General features: G+C 32.5%; 1 protein-coding gene across 6 annotated transcripts in view; it reads right to left on the minus strand.

Annotated features, from left to right (window-relative positions):
* Positions 1-16,472, minus strand: part of LOC118199880 (extracellular matrix organizing protein FRAS1-like) — a 284,180-nt gene that overhangs the window by 196,064 nt on the left and 71,644 nt on the right. For all 6 annotated transcript variants that reach the window (XR_015042588.1, XR_015042590.1, XM_085821910.1 and 3 more), the window contains exons 18-21: positions 15,887-16,027; positions 15,652-15,792; positions 14,132-14,272; positions 7,966-8,106 (exon numbers count right to left, since the gene is read on the minus strand). Coding sequence is in view for 4 of the 6 variants with exons in the window: in XM_085821910.1 (XP_085678036.1) it covers positions 7,966-8,106; positions 14,132-14,272; positions 15,652-15,792; positions 15,887-16,027 (564 nt within the window). In the remaining 2 variants the exon portion in view is untranslated. The remainder of the gene's footprint in view (positions 1-7,965; positions 8,107-14,131; positions 14,273-15,651; positions 15,793-15,886; positions 16,028-16,472) is intronic.

Genomic DNA, 16,472 nt, shown 5'->3' on the forward strand with positions numbered 1-16,472 from the left:
ATTAAGAAGTTCGCCAAGTGAAGTATTCTTGGCGCAAACTGACAAAAAAGTGCCAACATAAATTTGTGAATTTCTCCCTAAATTTCGCTCCAAATTTTACAAAATTTCATATTTAGGCGTAATTTGAGTCGTAGAATCGAAATATGTAAAAAAATTGGTATGTTATTTCAGAAAAAGTCCGATTTTGTGTCAAAATACCTATGTTAGAATAGTGCTATATATAAATCTAATATATATCCTAAGTCGCGCTTTCGAGACATGAAGAACGCAATTTGAATTTTGTCAATCGGCCCAGTAGATCGGGAGATATAGGACTGTCCCATTTTTTTTTTTTTTTTTGAGCAGTGTACATGGACCTTCAGTTGGTTTCCATATTTTCCAACATCAGATACGAGTACAAGTGGGTGGTTGTACCTCTTACAATTAAAAAAAACAATTTTTACAATTAAAATTAGAGTTTCTACGCAAAAACAAGAAGTTTGGCCAGCGGGAAAGAAGACAGATTTTTCGGTGTATAAAACTGAAAGCTTACTTTTGGTTCCACTCGGCAAAAAGACAGTGAAGGTGCAGAAATTGGATTAAATCACTATTCTATTAAATTTCAAATGAAAACAAATATGGCTGCTATGGTAAAAAAATTAGGCTTAGCCGCACTTAAACAACTTTTAAATTGTTGGTAATTTTACATTGTATGCAGATTAATTAAAATCTTAACCGGAAGATAAGAACAACACTATTCAATCATTTTTGAAGCAGAAAATGCACAATGTACCAACATATAAGAATAAAGAAAAAACTTAGCTCACGGAGCCGAGTAACAGAATGGGTATATATATATATAAATTTGGTGCGGCCGATTGCAACCAAAAAGGGAGGTGCGCAACTACCTGTTATAGCAGTCCCATGCACAAAATTTCAACGTTCTGAGGCTACTCGTTTTTGAATTATGCGAGATACATACGTAGGCACAGAGGTCACAAAAATACCTCTTTCGAATCCATTTGAAATCCTTTTTTCGCAAAATGTTTTGGGAAAAAAAGTCATTTATTCTGTCCTTACGTTCAAATGTCCCTCAAAACCATTGTTAAATTGCATTCTATACTAGTCAAAATGGCTATTTTTGTTGAAATATGATACCTGAAAATTTTCGCGATTACTGTTGAAATTATTTCTTTTTCCCTCCGATGGATTCATTTTTTCTTTTATTTTTTATCGTCTGTCGCCGACTAGGTCACGTGACTGGCGGCAGAGAAGGAATGTATTACACTTCTCTTTTAGTCAGCTTGAGGGCGACGCCTTGAAAATGATCTGATCTTGGCCGCATAGCGGTAATTGTTCTTGATAAACGAATATTGGCCCTATGATGGGAAAATTTATAATATATGTATGATTGTGCTTTCAATAATGTAAATAATGTACATAAGCTCTTCATTAAATGTTTTGTTTTTATATAAAAAAAAATAGAATCGTGAATTCGTGAGCATAAACGTGACAATTTTTATACACATGTATTTTGGTGCCGAAATTCCCGGACCTTTAGATACTTTAAAATCGAAACTGAATATAGTTGAATATAGTTCTATGCTGGAATAATGGAAGGATACCTGAAAATATCAGGTAAGCCATTTTCTTTCATTCTTGAAGTATTCAACCTTGAAAAATAATGATTGAGTTAAATAAAAGTATTGAATATTTATGTTGATTTATTGAAATATTACTTGAAAGAATAATACTTCATTGATGCTTGAAAAAAAATACTTGGTCTTATTCGAAGGAAATTTGTAGACTATAAATATATTGTTTTTAAAGGAAGTGCTTAAAATATTGAAATACTGTACTTTAAATTTTGTTACAATTATTTGTTGAATTTTGTAAGGTTATATTCCATTACTTGAAATATGGAAAATATAGACAAATTAAAGTCGAAAAGAGCTGCTATCAGATCTGCAATCACTAAACAAATAAATAAAGCAGAAGATTTGCTGGTAGCAGCGATTGAAAGAACTGACACAGATTCCTTGTTAGAGTGTCAGGATATTTTGTCAGAAAAAGAAAATTCTTTAAATGAAATTGATAAAGAGATAGATAAATTGATTGAAGATAAAGCTGAATATGAAAAAGAATTAAAATCGGTTGAAGAATACTCTCATAAAATTTTGAGTATGAAATCCAAAATTAAGAATAGGTTAAGAAAATGTAAAGCAGATACCGAAGTTAACGTAGTTCAAAATGTACCTGTAACTCCTGTAATCGAAAGTAAATTTGTTGCGGCAGTTAAGTTGCCGAAATTAAATATTGAAAAATTCTCTGGTGATCCCAGTAATTATTTAGAATTTATTAACTGTTTCAAGAATGCTGTGGATAACAATGATTCTTTGTCAAAAATAAGTAAATTTCAATACCTGAAATCTCTTTTGACAGGTACTGCATATAATGTTGTATCAGGGTTTGATCTCACTGATGAAAATTATGATGAATGCCTAAAATTGTTAAACGAAAGATATGGTAGGCGTGATACAATCATAAACTGTCATATAAATAAAATTTTGAAATTAGAGCCAGTAAAATCATCAAATAATATAAGGGGACTTAGAAATCTGTATGATAAATGTGAAATACATATCAGAAATCTCAAGCCAATGGGGGTAACAACAGGTTCATACGGGCATCTACTTTTGCCTATACTGTTAAAATTGTTACCAGAAAGCATGGTTCTAGAATTTCATAAGAAAAATAATACAGAAAATGAGTATAAGGTCAATGACCTATTGGAATTTATAAGAGAAGATTTACGTGCCCGTGAGGCCACAATATTAGTAAATAATTCTTCTAGTAATAAAATACATGACACTTACACTAATTTTAATTCCAAACAAAAATATAATCAGAACTTTTCTTCTAAGAAAAGTGTTCCTTCGGCTGCTGCCTTAAACACTTCTATAAAAATATTTTGTGTATTTTGTGACTCTTCGGATCATACAAGCTTGGGTTGTAAAAGGTATACAGACCAAGAGAAACGTTTTAAATTGAAGAAGAGAGGACGCTGTTACAAGTGTTTCTTAAAATCACACCTGTCTTCTAACTGCAAAAGTAAATTAACCCCATGTTCGAAATGTGGTAATAAATTTCACAATGAGCTGTTCTGTAATAAATCAGAAAAACATGAAAGTCCTGAAAATATTAACGCAGATAAATCCACAACCTTAGTGTCTTGCGTTTCTGAACAGAAAAATAAAACTATTTCTACATTACTCCAAACGTGTATTGTATGTGTCTCTGGTGGTGAAAACAGAATCCATGCTAGGGTTTTGTGTGATAGTGGTTCAAAAAAATGCTTTATAAAAGAAAATTTAGTAAGAAAACTGAATTTAAAGCCTATTAGAAAAGAAAATTTATTAGTATATTCATTTGGCGGACGAAAACCACAAGAATCATCATTTGACGTAGTTTCTCTTGAATTACAAAATGTTTCGCAAACAAACAATTCCATAAATATTGAAGCCTTGGTAGTTGAAAAAATAACTGGCGCTACAGTCAAAATTCCAGACAAAGGTTTGATTCAACGCTTGAAAATGAGAGGATTTAATCCTGCTGATACAGGGCATGAACGGGAAATAACTATTTTACTAGGGTCAGACTTTTTATGGCAAATTCAATTAGGTATTGTAGGAAAGATTGGGAAGCATTTATACATTGCAGAAACTATTTTCGGACATACTATTCAGGGGCAGATAGAATCAAAAGATAGAAGAATAAATTGTTGTAGTGTATCAGTTGAGAGTGAAAATGATGAACTGAAGAAATTTTGGGATTTAGAAGTCATGGGTATTGTTGAGAATAACGAAAAGAATTCTAGTGATTTAGAAATCATAAATTACTTTCAAAATAATTTGAAATTTAAAAATGGTCGTTATGAGGCAAGGTTACTATGGAGCAAATCTCGCGATTTATTGAGAAATAATCTTGAAGTGGCTAAAAGAAGATTTGCTAGTCTAGAAAATAAATTTAAGTGTAATGAAATGTTATTTGAAGAATACAACAATATTCTCAGGGAACAAGAACATTTAGGAATTGTAGAAGTATGCCCTGAAAACAGCTCAACACTTAATTCTTATTATATGCCTCACCATCCTGTAATTAGAGACGACAAAACAACAACAAAGGTGCGCATCGTTTACGATGCTTCTTCAAAATCAAATGATGCACTTTCTCTCAATGATTGTCTTCACCCAGGGCCAAATCTAAATCCAAATGTTTTGGACGTTATTTTGAAATTCCGCGAAAATAGGATCGCCTTTTCGGCAGATATCGAAAAGGCATTCCTTCAAATATCAATCGCAGAAAAAGACAGAGATTATCTGAGATTTCTTTATTTTAAAAACCTTGATAGAAAAGAGAGTGTAATTTCTTACAAAATGACAAGAGCAACCTTTGGTGTAACTTGTAGTCCTTTCATCCTTGCTTGCACAATAAAACATCACATTGATAAGTACAAGAATTCTAACTTTAAGACTTTTGAAATGCTTAACTCAAATCTTTACGTGGATGACCTATTTTCTGGAGCGACAACTGTTGAAGAAGCGCTTAATCTATCAAATGAATCTGTTAAAATTCTTGCTGAAGGAGGTCTAAATCTAAGAAAATTCGAAACCAATTCCCTAGAGCTTAAGCAGAAATGGCTTGAGGAAAAGTTAATCTCTCTCAATAGTGACACTCCATGTACATCCTTAAAAGTACTAGGTTTAATGTGGAACAATGATGAAGATGTCTTAGGACTAGAATTAACACCTTTACTGTCCTCTATAAACACTGAATGTACCAAACGTAATGTATTAAAAATAGCAGCTAAAATTTTTGACCCATCTGGATTTATCGCACCCTTTGTAATTCGAATTAAATGTTTATTGCAACAGCTATGGCTTCAAGGGGTACCTTGGGATGAGATCTTTTCTGGAGAACTCGAAAATGACTGGAAAATATGGCTCTCTGAAATAAAAGAACTTAAAATGTTGAAAATTCCCAGATATTATTTTCATGTACCAAATTTAGACAGGGACACTGTTCAGTTACACATTCTTAGTGATGCTAATCCAAATGCGTATGGCTCAGTCGCATACTTGAGATACAGAACTGATGAAGATAAATTTGAAACTACATTTGTTTTGGCAAAATCACGTGTTGCACCATTAAAGAAATTAACGCTTCCCCGCCTTGAATTGATGGGAGCATTGGTGGGTGCTAGGGTTGCCAACTACCTGAAAAATATTCTACATATTTCAAATGTCATTTTATGGTCAGATTCGGAAATAGTTCTACATTGGATTAAAGGTACAGCTAAAAGATGGAAACCTTTCATTGCTAATAGAATTTCAGAAATACATGAAATTTCAGATCCTTGTTCATGGAGACATTGCGAAGGAAAACTCAACCCTGCAGATCTAATAACAAAGGGTTGTTCTGCAAAAGAACTGATAGATTCTTCGAAATGGTGGCATGGCCCTGCATTTCTTTCGTTACCTGAAAGTCAATGGCCAAAACCCAAACTATCGACGTCAAAATTACATGATGTATCAGAAGAATCTCGAAAATCGGAAGCTATCCTAGCGTGTTTGATCAAAACAGACAAAACTGAAAATGTTCCACTCATGAATTTGACAAAATTTAGTTCCTTGAAAAAACTTTATCGTGTGACTGCTTGGATTTTCAGATTTATATCAAATTTAAAAGTAAAAAGGGAAAATAGAAATTTTGCGGAAATTTCAGCAGAAGAAATCAGTAAATCTGAAATCTTTTGGTTAAAACAAGCTCAAGAAGATAGTTTTCCTGAAGTTATAGAGTCTCTAAGAGAAAACAAGCATATTCCAAAAGATTCAAAATTGTTCGAATTAAATCCCATATTATCAGATGAAGGTCTACTTTTGGTACGAGGTCGGTTACAAAAGTCAAACCTACTATTTAACAACAAACATCCAATAGTAATCCCTTCAAAACATAAATTAAGTGAATTAGTAGTACGAGACGCTCATGAAAAGGTTTATCATGCGGGTGTATCGGATACTCTAGTGCATATACGTGAAAAATTCTGGCTCTTAAGAGGAAAACAATACGTCAAATCAATCCTGAGTAAATGCTTAATATGCAAAAAATATAATGTACGTCCTGGACAACAAATCATTGCACCTCTTCCAGCGGATAGAGTTAATGAATCTCCACCTTTCGCAATTTGTGGACTCGATTTTGCAGGTCCTTTGTATGTAAAAGAAAATGACAACAAATACTACATTTTATTGTTTACTTGCGCTACTACAAGAGCTATTCACCTTGAGCTCGTAAAAGGCATGAGCACTGAAGAATTTTTACTTGCGTTCCGCAGGTTCGTATCCCGAAGAGGTTTGTGTTCCACTGTGTACTCGGACAATGCTAGAACATTTAAAAGAGCCGAACTTGAATTAAAGCAAATGTGGAAAGTGATTAACCACCCTGAAGTTAAAAAATTTTATGCTTCGCATGGAATCACATGGAAATACATTGTGGAACGTGCTGCCTGGTGGGGCGGTTTTTATGAACGTTTAGTTCGCAGTGTAAAATCTAGTTTAAGAAAGAACATTGGGAAATCATCTTTGACTCAAAGTGAATTAGAAACGCTTTTGCTTGAAATAGAAGCGATGATAAACTCGCGTCCATTAACATACGTCTTTTCTGATCTTGAAGAGCCCTCCGCACTTACTCCAGCCCACCTGTTGATTGGTAAACGACTCTTGAGTTTGCCAGCTGTAAGGAGGAATGACTTGAATTTACCAGGTTCCAGAGAAGTAATGTTAAAACGTTTCCGTACACGAGAAAATCTAATAAATCACTTTTGGAACAGATGGAAAAAAGAATATCTCCTGTGCTTGAGATCTGCTCATTATACCGGTCAGAAGAAACAATCTACATTCAACGTAAATGATATAGTACTTGTTCATGATGAAAATTTACCTAGAAGTTGGTGGAAATTAGGAAGAATAACCAAAACCTTTATTGGTAGAGATGGAATGATCAGATCGTGTGAAGTGAAAACTGGTAATTCGGTAATCAAACGTCCAGTGCAGCTATTGTACAATTTAGAAATTTATGATATCAGTAATTGCAATAATCAGTGACTGGTTAAAAAAAAAAAATTTGGACTGAATGACTGATAAACTGATGATAGAAAAAAAAATGTTCTTTTTCATAATGTTTTCATTTATTCATTATTATTTTCCTTGGTTTAATGATTTGTGGTGATCTTGAGAAATGTTAATTTAAATGTTTTGTTTTTTCTATAGTTTCAGAAAAAATTTTCTTGATGTTAAGAAATTATTGATATAATGTGACCTGTATATGTAAGTAATTTTTATTTGTTTCTTATTGTTATAGTGATATTGTAATAGTTAGTTAAATTTATGATGAACCTATTGTTCATCGGGGGGGGAGTTTGTTGAAATTATTTCTTTTTCCCTCCGATGGATTCATTTTTTCTTTTATTTTTTATCGTCTGTCGCCGACTAGGTCACGTGACTGGCGGCAGAGAAGGAATGTATTACACTTCTCTTTTAGTCAGCTTGAGGGCGACGCCTTGAAATGATCTGATCTTGGCCGCATAGCGGTAATTGTTCTTGATAAACGAATATTGGCCCTATGATGGGAAAATTTATAATATATGTATGATTGTGCTTTCAATAATGTAAATAATGTACATAAGCTCTTCATTAAATGTTTTGTTTTTATATAAAAAAAATAGAATCGTGAATTCGTGAGCATAAACGTGACAATTTTTATACACAATTACAATACATCCTTTATTTCGTCAAAAGAAGTAAAAATTATGAAAACAAAATATAAATCAAAAGAAATTTTAAAACATTCAAATAAATTTTTACTCACTTAATTTCGTGCATGCGTTTATATCCATTTTTTGTTCATGTATAGATATTATTCACTTACTTTTGCAAATTCTAGAAGTATCATCAGCAAAATACTCAGGCGGACAGTTTTGTACACATGCAGCTTCGTAGAGGTAAAAGCCATTCTTGCATAAATCACACTGTTCAGCAGATAAACAAAAGGCACAGCCTGAACTACATTCTGGAAAAAATATATTATGATACATATAGATACATGTGTATATATGTGTCTCTCTCTGTATATATATATATATATATGTAACAATAATTGGTCCGAGGATACAATTTAGTAGATTTATTCACTAATAATTATAGCTGAAAACTGCTGCTTTGTAGATAACTGGAAATGATATCTTACTGGATGTAACTTCTAAAGAATTACAAAATCTTGATAATTTGAACATATCTTTATTACTTGTTGAATACTCTATTCAGATACATGGCATGACACAACTCGATGTTGGCGATCTGCACCCCACAATTTTAATTACGACGCATTATATTTTTAATAATGAATATGTAGAGACATTAGGTATTTTTTGGAAGCAGTAAAGATAAAAAATTAGCAACCACGGACCTCTGAAATACCGGCTCAGTGTGCTGAACACTACACCACGAGGGCACGCTAGGAAGGCGGGAGAAATACCTTACATACTCCCCCTTTTAAAGGGCGAGTGGGGTTTTTAGAAGACCCGATCGCCAAATCTGGGCGTGGACAGTCATCATCCGCAACCCTTTTAGCTCGGGCGCTACTGTAGAGACATTAGGATTTTTAGAAGCAGTAAAGATGAAAAATTAGCAACTGCCTTCGCCGGGAACCCAATCACGGACCTCTGAAATACCGGCTCTGTGTGCTGACCACTACACCACGAAGATACGCTAGGAAAGCGGGAGAAACACCTTATAAATAGAAGCAGCCAAACAAGAGACGTCTTTTAGTTAGCAAGCGTAGGCAGCAAAAGAAAGTGCGTAAATCGTGGCCAGAGCTTTTATAATCTCAGAGCACTTTATTTTAATCCTGCACAGAGACTGAGCAAGAGTTTTCTCATTGCTGTTACTTCAGTTTTTAAGTCTCAGGAAAGCCCATTTAACTATATTCTGTAAAACTTAACAACTTTCTTCGTTTCTGCCTTTTATCTCTCTTTTTTTTCTTTTCTAGGTTACCTATAATTTGCAATGCTTTTGCTAAATTCCCCATTTACATTGTCTAAGAGTATTCAAAACTTTGCTCACAGTTTACTAGACACTGCAATAACGTCATCAAAATTGCATTTAGATTCTTTAAAAAACACTACAGTTTATTCCATTTGTTGAGCTGAAGCAAACTATTCTTTTAGGATTTACGATCCAAACTAATTCGCCGTTTATTCCTTTTACAAATTATTAATTTTATTACACCATATTTAATGTTATAATAGAAGTTTTTTCTAATTATTTTTACTATTATTAATCAGTTTAGAATTCATAGATCTGGTTTCATTACTTAACTCATTTTAGGTTTAGCAACAGCATTTTGCTACAGAACATGTTGAATACACTTTTTTGTTCAGAACTGTTGTTGTTCTAATTTTACAGATTTTAAGAACTAATTCCTCATTCCATTTTTTTATTCCTATTTTAAGATCAAAATTTTTATATGTTGGATTATAATAATCCATATAAAAATAATTTTTTATATGTTGGATTGCTTCTATTTTTTATGTTTATGTTTTTGGATTCGGTCCACTTAAATTGAAATATGCTTCTGATATTATAATTCAGGAAAAAAATTAACCGGCCGATGTGGATTCATAATTTTTATTTATTTATATTTTTTCCTGTATTTTATTGCTTGCATTCACATGTTTTTTGTACTCGGTTTACTCAAAATAATATTTTGGGCTTTTCATCCAACATTATTAATCAAGCAGTTAAAAAATTCTCATCTCAACACACTAAAAGCCACACTCTTATTTTAGGAGATTATAAAAATTCTGTTGTCGTTCCCTTCTTTCCATCAATTAGCTATAAAGTTGCACATATTTTGCAGAAATTTAACTTTCGGGTTGTTTATTCTCCCATCAATAAAATTCCAACTTCTATACTCAAGGACCCCATTCCGGATATGAATTCCTGGGGTATTTATAGGATTCCTTGCCAGTGTGGTTTAATTTACATTGGCCAAACTAAGAGAGCCTTAAAATTTCGCGTCAAAGAACATGAGGCATATGTTAGAAAAAAGGAAACACAGAAGTCTTCTGTTGCTCAACATTGTTGGTCCGAAAATCACACTTTCAATTTTTCTGCTACCAAAATTATTCAAAAAACATCTTCCATTGGAGAACTGGATTTTCTAGAGGCATTTCACATTCATAAAAATCTTTCTGTTCTAGTTAACGATCCTAATTCCAATCCAAATTTGCCTTCGGCTTTTAGAGAAATTATGTTTTAGTTCTGGTTTCGCCAACAGATGGCGCCACTTGCTTATTCTTGTCCAGGCTTTCTTATCTTATCTAATCATTATTTCCTATCTTGTTCATTTGCGGTTTTGCAGCTGAAGATGATGGTTCGGTAAAACCATCGAAACTAGTCCTGTGAAAATTTTGTAGGTATAACGCTGATTTTTGTTGTTTGACTTCTGAATTAGTATTTATTCGGCGTGTTATTGTGTCTTAATTATAGAAGCCCCAAACAGGCTTACATTTTGCTTTCTTTTTTGCACGTGGTGTGGCCGCCATTTTGTGATTGTAGGAGTTTCGGTGAGTACATTTTTGCAATTTTCAAGTTATGTTTATGTTTTGTACATTTGGATATTGTGCTTTGCTTGTCTGATTTCATGTATTTTGCTTAGAAACGTTTTGTTTTCTATTCATTTCAGCGAGGGATTTTTCTGTGTTTTGTGTGTATTTTATTATTGCTCAGTTAATTTAGTTTGATTTTTGCATTGTTTATCATGCCTTCATCCGTTAATCGTTTCACTAAATTACGCCTGAAACGGCAAAAATTCCTGAATCATCTTGATTTTTTACTTAAATGTAAATGTAAAAAATTGATCCCCAATTTTATTCAAATCAAATCTAATCAAAAACCTTCGAGTCGCGTTTCAAGAATTCTGTTAAATTGCAAGCTTGCCTTACTTCGGTCCGTGATAAGGGATACACGTCAACAATTGTCCAAAATTGAACATGAACTCTATAAGCTTCATCTGGAACTCGCTAAATCATATCCAAAATTCACTGCCCTTGAACAAAAGTCTTGGTCTAGAACGGAGAATGCAGTTAACCGTCATAAAAACACCCTTGCAGTTAAATTCGAAAAACTTCTTTTACAGTCTTCCAGTTCAAGTAGTTCAAAAAATCTTCCCATTGTAAACATCAAGCCAATAGTTAATATTTCTAATGTTAGTCTTTCAGAAGAACAAGAGAGAATTCTAAAATATAATTTTAACTTCTCACAAACCTGTAAACCCTCGATTCCAAAGATTTTGGCTCCTATCGAAAAAGCTTTCAAGTTCAGTAAAGTTTCAGATTCACAGAAAGAAATGATTAGGCATCTTATCGCTCATAATGTGAAATTCAATAATAAACCTTTAAAACCAAATATAACTGCGAGAGAAAGAGCTACAATGCGCGAAATTCATTCTAACCCGGATATTATCATTTCAAAGGCCGACAAAGGTGGCCAGATAGTCGTCATGGATAAGAACACTTACATCGATGGTGTCACTAAACTCTTAAACGAAGGACCATATAATCCGATCCCTAAAGATCCTTCACCTTCGGACTTATCCAAAATAAAAACTGCGATCAAATCTTCGCAAATCATTTCAAGCAACTTAAAACATTCGCTTATCCCATCTGTTGCGAATTGTGCCAGATTATATGCTCTTCCCAAAATTCATAAAAGTGGTATTCCTTTCCGCCCTATTGTATCAAATTTAGGTACTGCCTCGTATCCTTTAGCTAAATATTTAGTTTCTAGATTTTCCACTCTATTAGACAATAACATTTACACCATAAAAAATTCAATAGAGTTTGTAAAAAAGGTTAAAAACATTTCTCCTAGTAATTTACTCATGGTTTCTTTTGATGTAAAATCATTATTCACCAATGTCCCAGTGGAGGGTGCATTAAGATGTCTAGAAACCAGACTTCGCGAATTTCATTTCTCTTGCATCGAAATTGAGGAGCTAATTTCTCTCACTCAACTCTGTTTGAAACAAACACATTTTGTTTTCCAAAATAAATATTACAAACAAACTGAGGGATTAGCCATGGGAAGCCCCCTCAGTCCCATCCTGGCTGATATCTACATGCATTATTATGAATCAAAATTGTTTGAAACTTTAAACTTTCCGGCATGGTTCCGCTACGTAGACGATACTTTTACCCTGTTTGAAGGTAATAAAGATGATTTAAATAAAGTTCTTTCAACAATGAATTCTATTGATCCTGCTATTCAGTTCACTTTTGAACTTGAGACTTACAATTCTCTTCCGTTTCTCGACATTCTGGTCACACGTAACACATCCAACTTCAGTACTACAGTTTACCGTAAACCTTCATCGGTTTGCCTTCCACCACACTTTAAATCATGTCATCCGACTAAACAAAAGTTAGCTTCATTTTATTCCTATGTTTTCCGTGCTCTTCAAGTTTGCTCCTCCAAATTCGCCCTTGATGAAGAACTAAATTATTTAAAAGCAATAGCTATTGACAGGGCCTTTTCACCCAACATTATTAATCAAGCAGTTAAAAAATTCTCATCTCAACACACTAAAAGCCACACTCTTATTTTAGGAGATTATAAAAATTCTGTTGTCATTCCCTTCTTTCCATCAATTAGCTATAAAGTTGCACATATTTTGCAGAAATTTAACTTTCGGGTTGTTTATTCTCCCATCAATAAAATTCCAACTTCTATACTCAAGGACCCCATTCCGGATATGAATTCCTGGGGTATTTATAGGATTCCTTGCCAGTGTGGTTTAATTTACATTGGCCAAACTAAGAGAGCCTTAAAATTTCGCGTCAAAGAACATGAGGCATATGTTAGAAAAAAGGAAACACAGAAGTCTTCTGTTGCTCAACATTGTTGGTCCGAAAATCACACTTTCAATTTTTCTGCTGCCAAAATTATTCAAAAAACATCTTCCATTGGAGAACTGGATTTTCTAGAGGCATTTCACATTCATAAAAATCTTTCTGTTCTAGTTAACGATCCTAATTCCAATCCAAATTTGCCTTCGGCTTTTAGAGAAATTATGTTTTAGTTCTGGTTTCGCCAACAGATGGCGCCACTTGCTTATTCTTGTCCAGGCTTTCTTATCTTATCTAATCATTATTTCCTATCTTGTTCATTTGCGGTTTTGCAGCTGAAGATGATGGTTCGGTAAAACCATCGAAACTAGTCCTGTGAAAATTTTGTAGGTATAACGCTGATTTTTGTTGTTTGACTTCTGAATTAATATTTTTAAGCTTCGTTCAAATTTGCTTGTATTTTTTATGCTATAATTTTAAGTTTTTTACGGTACTTATCGACCTGTAGGAGTTGAACTGAGACTGATTACTTTGATTGCTTTTCAGATATTATTTAATGTATTGAACTTTGTGTCTTATTAGTTCAGAAACAGGCTGATTTTTATTTAGTTCTTCCATTGTTACCCCCCCCCCCCATGAAGCTGATGCAAGGATTATTTTTCTTTGTTTCATTTTAGTGTGCTTACCGCTTTCATTTAGTTTGAAACTGCATTTCGAGTTTTTGCTTTTTGTATATGATTTATTCCGAACTTAATACGGGATTTTAATGCGAAATTTTCTATAGATTTAGAAAAGTGCAAAATGAAGAAAAGTAAATGCTGTTAAGCTTATTATTTATTTTAATTTATTTCTACATAACTACTCTAATTAATTTGTAATTCTTCGATCACAAAACAATTTTAAAATGCGCAATAAATTAAAAATAATTTATTTTGAAAAATTATTAAAGGAATGCGATTGTATTTTTATTAATGCATTAATAATTTCTTTATAAAATAATTAAAATTCATAAACTTTATTTATAAATTATTAAATTTATATTTCAATGAATAATTATTTACAGAGCCATTCAAATCAATTCAAAATACTGTAGATAATAATGGTATGAAAATAATGTAAAAATTACTTATGAAATACTAAAATCAATCAAAGTTTTATTTGTATTGGAGTATGATAAGAAATTAGTACCTTTGCAAATTAATTTTTCAAAATCAGCATATCTTCCAGCACCGCAGTCATCTATGCACTCTCCTTTGAGTAGCAATAAAGGAAGATCACAAGAAGTGCACTTATTCAAAGTAGAGCATGTCAGACACTTTAAGTCACAAGCTTTGGAAAATGGAGAAATAAAAAGAAAAGAAAATATTAAAAAACACTTTTTTAATATGATTTAAATAAACTTTGCATTGGTTATTAAAATATAAAATACCATAGCTTAATGCACACTTTATTAGACACTTCAGTCCTGGAGGATTTTGTGACACAATTTTTAAAGACGAATTAGTCTGGCATAAGGATTCTCAACCACATACCCTTTACCGGAAATTTCATAGTTTCAGTGGGAGGGGATGAAGTCAACCTTTTTACCGCTTTTTTAGTTTTAGTTTATGAATATATAAAAAAAAAAACATTTTTGTGCAAGTTTCCCATTTACCACATTTTCTATATTTTTCTTGTTTGACTTAGTTAAAGCACATCAAAAACAATCTAAATTTAAATAAATGTATATGCATTTTTCAAGTTTTGGAAAAGAAGCCTGGAATGATCACCTAGTAATGATAAAAGGGATGCATAGAACAAAAAAGGCTGAGAACCACTGGTCTAGCATATTCGAGTCATTTCCCGATACGATTTTCATAATGACAAGTTTACTGCTATTAATTTCAAAAGACTTTCCGGACCATAAATTATGGCACTGGAGACTTTTATTCTAATGTGCTTTTCTTTTGTACAGTAAGCCTTTCAAAGGCGCACACCACAGAGAATAGATCGCAGAGAATTATCTGTGGTCTTCAAGTGGGTTATTCATGCTATTTTACACTAGTATTTTCCTCAGTAATGGAAAATGTAATCGCATATTCTAAATACAGTCTTATTAAAAGTTTTTATTTTTAAGTATTGATAAATTCTACGTTCGGTATAAGAAATTATAAATGAAAAATCAAATCTTATTTGTCTCTTTGCAGATAATTTCCTTCTGGGTACTTAAATTCACTCGCTGTTAGCTTCCTAAGATTTACATAAACAGTCATCCTATCATTCTTTCATAAATAAGCACAGGCTTATCCTTACTATAGATTTCAAAAGCGCAAAATGAAGAAAAGTAAAGAAAAAGAAAATTCGAATGCTGTTTTCCCATTAATTGCTCCTCTATTTTGCAAAGTAGTCAAAAGTAGTTTCAAAGTTTCCTGTTTATATCGGAAACTCGGTCCAGTTTCCGGTATAAACAGGAAGGCTAAAATCATCTATGTACAACAATGTATTTGCAATAATGATCTATTCGCATGCAAAATATTGTAGTTAAAAGTCCGTTTTTGCCAAAACAATCTGCATGATGATTAAAAATACGCTACGTTAAATTTTCTTTCTTTTAATGTAACAGAAAAAAATGGATAAAAACAAAATGTGTAATATTCATTAATTAACATAAAATTCATGACATTTTTATTTTCCTAAACGCAGTTTTAAATATTAAGAGTTACACTTACTTTGGCATAGTGAACCATTTTGAAAAAACCTATTGGAACACTGGTCCACACAAGCTCCATCTTCAAATAATTTTCCCGGCATACAAGATGTGCAATCTGTTGGTAATGGTCCACGACACGTATGGCATTCCCAAGAACATTCTTAAATATACAGAATTTTGTTTTAATATTTTTTATTCAAAATATATTTGAATAAATGTGATATAATTCAAGCAAATTTAATATATAAACAAACCTTTGCACTCTCTGCTAACAGTATCAACGTAATGTTGGTTAGAACATTGTGGAACACATTCTCCAAACTGTAAAACCAAATCACCTTTGCATCGAAGGCATGTAGATGCGCTGATGCAATGATGGCAGTTGTAGTTACAAGCTAAAATAGAAAGTTTTTGTTTATATAATGAAAGACGGAGAGTTTGGAATCAATTTTAAATTCTATCTTTATGCTACAATTTATTTAAAGGGACTTAGTACCCCCAAAATCGATGAAAGTACCGATTTTTAAATTTTCTTCTAGAAAAATGCCTTAATACCCTTACTACCTGACGAGAAATTTTGAAATGATCTGGCAATAATAAATGATATAAACAAGGTTTTAAAAGTTTTGACAACCCTTTAAATTCCACACCTCCTCAGAGTTAATTTTTTTAATTTCTTAATTTTTTTTCAGTCATTTATCAAAAATCAGTGTAAATGAAAAGGAGTGTAATTAAATATGACTGCAATTATCAGAAAACTCTGTTTATGTGTATAGACTGATTTATTTAAATATAAAGTGAAGTTTTAGAAAATATATTATAATTAATTCAGATATTAAA

The sequence above is a fragment of the Stegodyphus dumicola genome, chromosome 8 (genome assembly GCF_044657685.1).
Source record: "Stegodyphus dumicola isolate Sdum_Otavi_A_Nest chromosome 8, ASM4465768v1".
In the NCBI taxonomy this organism is placed as follows: domain Eukaryota; kingdom Metazoa; phylum Arthropoda; class Arachnida; order Araneae; family Eresidae; genus Stegodyphus; species Stegodyphus dumicola.